General features: G+C 37.1%; 1 protein-coding gene across 1 annotated transcript; it reads left to right on the top strand.

Annotated features, from left to right (window-relative positions):
• Positions 1-480: 480 nt before the first annotated feature.
• On the top strand, positions 481-3,236 carry LOC133733595 (cytochrome P450 71D11-like). The gene is made up of 2 exons (XM_062161235.1): positions 481-1,438; positions 2,405-3,236. Exons 1-2 carry the CDS (start codon positions 530-532, stop codon positions 3,032-3,034), a joined length of 1,539 nt encoding a protein of 512 aa, XP_062017219.1. The 5' UTR covers positions 481-529; the 3' UTR covers positions 3,035-3,236.
• Positions 3,237-3,582: the final 346 nt, after the last annotated feature.

Here is a 3,582-nt window from a genome sequence, read left to right as displayed (position 1 = left end):
CTAGGCATGAGCTGGGTCCGCCAGTGAGTCCGGAACCATATTATAAATTTCTCTATCCACATTTTTCTGTACCCGATTGGCACAGATAAATTAATAATTAGTACTGTCCGATGGGTCCTGATCCTATTGAATATGACCGGTAACAACTTTTATATCCTATTTATTACTAGAAATAAATTTGTACCAGCTTAGATAATCTTCACACACTAGGACAAACTGACAAACGAAGCATCACTTCTTCTAGTAAACAGATTTGCTCACCTAAGGGACTGTTTTAAGGGACTGTGAGGGACAAATGCATCTCAACCACATGTATTAAATGTAAAAGCAGAAATTATAACAACTTAAAACTATGCATTTATTTTCAGCCGTCAGATTCACTTGTTCCTCACAGTCCCTTAAAAACTGTCCCTTAGGTGAACAGGTCTTTCTAGTTTTATATATAAATATTGTAAAATGCATGCATGCAATTTCACAATTGAAGCTATTTGATCCAGACTAAACTACCAGCTGCTTCATTATTTCTTTCATGGAGCTGCTTCAATCTCCTTCCTTACAAGCTCTGCTTATATTTTCTCTCTTTCTCATTGCAATACTGAAAATAGCCAAGCGAGGCAAAACCAAAAACTCCACTTCAAACTTACCCCCCGGACCATGGAAGCTACCCATCATAGGAAACTTGCACCAGTTCGTTGGCTCTCTACCCCATCACGGCCTCAGAGACTTGGCTGAGATATATGGACCTCTTATGTATTTGATGCTTGGAGAAGTTCCAACCCTAGTTGTTTCGTCAGCAGAGTGCGCCAAGGAGGTGATGAAAACTCACGACGCCATCTTTGAGTTGAGACCCCAGACCCTTGCTACCAGGATCTTGAGTTACCGTGGTACAACAATTTGTTTTTCACCAGATGGTGAATACTGGAGACAACTACGAAAAATTTGCACACTAGAGCTTTTAAGCACAAAGCGTGTCCGATCTTTTCAACGAATTAGGGAAGAAGAGGTCATGAAACTCATTAAAAGGATTGCATCAAGGCCAGGATCACCCATCAATCTCACTGAGGAAATCTACTTATGCACATACAGCATAACTTCAAGAGCAGCCTTTGGTAGAAAAAGTATAGACCATGAAAAAGTCATGCATATTGGGAAGGAAGCTCTAAAAGTGGCAGGAGGCTTTGCACTTGCAGATGTTTTCCCTTCTGTCAAGTTGCTGCATGTGATTAGTGGAATGAGAGCTAAACTCGAGAAGCTGCAGAAGGAAGCTGACATGATATTGGAAAATATCATCAAAGAACATAAAGAAGACAAGACAACAACAAAATCTCAGGGCGAGGGTGAAGTAGAGGAAGACTTGGTAGATGTACTCTTAAAGTATCACGATCATAGTTGCCTGAAGTTTTCCCTAACTGTTGAAAACATCAAAGCTGTAATCCAGGTAATTAAATACGTATACATATACGTACATGTCTATATTGGTTAATTAAATACGTATACATAGACATGTATATATTGGTAAATTCCCGTAGTTTGCTACATACATAATTAGGTTGTCCTTACATGCATCATGTCGAGCTCAACTTGTACTTCTTATGACTAGTATTTGCTCAATTACTTGTCCGGCCTAAGAGACTTGATCCTGGCTCCTTAGTTAATTATATCTATGACTCTAGCCATTGACAATGGATTCACAATGTAACCGATTTCTAATAAATAAAAATATACAATAGAAAACACAGGGAAAGCGTGAATACAAAATTTTATGAGAGAAACAAAGTTCCCAGCCGATAGTCTTTCCAAGTTTGTAAAAGCTTGGATTTGAAATCTCCCTAGTTTCTGAAAGACCTAAATACACTTTTTCAAAATTTAGAAAGTGGCTTTTTTTATTTTTATTTTTTTTAATGAGGAAGCAAGAATCACTTGACAAGTGCTTCTATACCTCAACCGAGACACATTCTATTTTTCCTTACAATTATTTTGTTTCATAACTAATTTTCTTTATTAGTTCAAAAGTGTTTTTGGCTCGACCTCTCAAAAACACTCCCAAACTATGCTTTTCAATTTGACTCCTTAAACCCTGCAGTAGTTTGCAGTAATCTTTCATCACCAAAAAAAAAAAAGCAATTGAAGAAAAGAAAAAACAAACATTATGTGATTGAAAGAGGAGGAGAGAGCAAGGATATGTTCACCGTCATAAAGATGCAAAACTATCAAAAGTGTAATAGTTTCAGAATAATAAAGTACGAGTCTAAGATATTTGGATATATTGTTAGGTTGAGTTTTTTAAAGTGATACCTAGAAGCATTTTACTTGTTTGATTGGCGGACGAAACAAAATATATTAAAGAGATTGTTGTAGTTGGTATCATATAATTAGTTAAACTTATGTAGCTTAACTATTTCAGGACATCTTTGGTGCTGGAAGTGAGACATCATCCACAACTGTGGATTGGTTAATGGCAGAGATGATAAAGAATCCAAGAATAATGAAAATGGCACAAGATGAGGTGAGAGAAGTTTTTAACAGAAAAGGGCATGTTGATGAAACTAGCATCAAGGATATGAAATATTTGAACTTAGTTATCAAAGAGACATTGAGATTACACCCTGCTGCTCCCTTCCTACTTCCAAGAGAATGCAGAGAGACTTGTGAGATAGCTGGATATAAAATACCCGTCAAAACAAGGGTAGTTATTAATGCATGGGCAATTGGTAGAGATGCAAAGTACTGGACGGAGCCTGAAATCTTTTATCCTGAGCGGTTCCTTGATAGCTCTGTTGACTACAAAGGAACCAATTTTGAATATATCCCTTTTGGTGCTGGAAGGAGAATGTGTCCCGGCATAGCCTATGGTCTGGCGAATATGGAGCTCCAAGTTGCTTTGTTGTTGTACAATTTTGATTGGAAACTCCCCTATGAAATGAAGACTGAAGACCTGGACATGACTGAGGATTTCGGTATTACCGTTCGCAGAAAAGAAAATTTACACTTGGTTCCCACTCCCTATTATCCTGCACCAATTACAAGACCCTAATTAAGAGTGTTAACTGCTTCATGTTCTTGTGAAACAGTCGTTTGTTATATTTATAATTGTTGGCGTGAGTCATACCATGTAATTAGGATTAAGTATTAGTAGGATTATTTTGTTGTAATTAGTTTCCTAATAGGTCTTGCTGTATCTTGTATATATACTCCGTTCGGAGAAGGTAAATATTACATCTGAAAATTCCAATCTCTTTGTTCCTTTGTTCTATTTAACTTGGTATCAGAGCCGAGATCTATTCGGACTCGGTGTAGGTGTTATTTGGTTTCCGCTGCAGAAAAAAAAAAAAATCAATTTGCTCTTGTTCTTTTGTTTCTTTGGTCGCTGGCCCTTTTGTTTGATTACTGATCCCTTTGCTTTATTCTTGGTTACTGGTTCTGTTGGTTCAATCATACCTTGGTTGTACGCTTGGTATTTGGTATTTGGAACACTAATTGATATATATCAATCATTCCTTTGGTCTACGTTCTGTAGTAAAGCATCCCTTTGGTCTACGTTCTTTTTTATTACTGGTCTAAAGCATCCCTTAAGCTACGTTC

This window comes from Rosa rugosa, chromosome 2, assembly GCF_958449725.1.
Source record: "Rosa rugosa chromosome 2, drRosRugo1.1, whole genome shotgun sequence".
In the NCBI taxonomy this organism is placed as follows: Eukaryota; Viridiplantae; Streptophyta; class Magnoliopsida; order Rosales; family Rosaceae; genus Rosa; species Rosa rugosa.
Note: the sequence above shows the minus strand (reverse complement) of the source record. Positions and strands in the feature narration are given on the sequence as shown.

Bases quoted from the DNA above. Each gene is read 5' to 3' on its own strand.
- LOC133733595 (XM_062161235.1), top strand. From the start codon at position 530: ATGGAGCTGCTTCAATCTCCTTCCTTACAAGCTCTGCTTATATTTTCT. The intron at 1,439-2,404 runs GTAATTAAATAC...TAACTATTTCAG, and splicing joins ACATCAAAGCTGTAATCCAG to GACATCTTTGGTGCTGGAAG.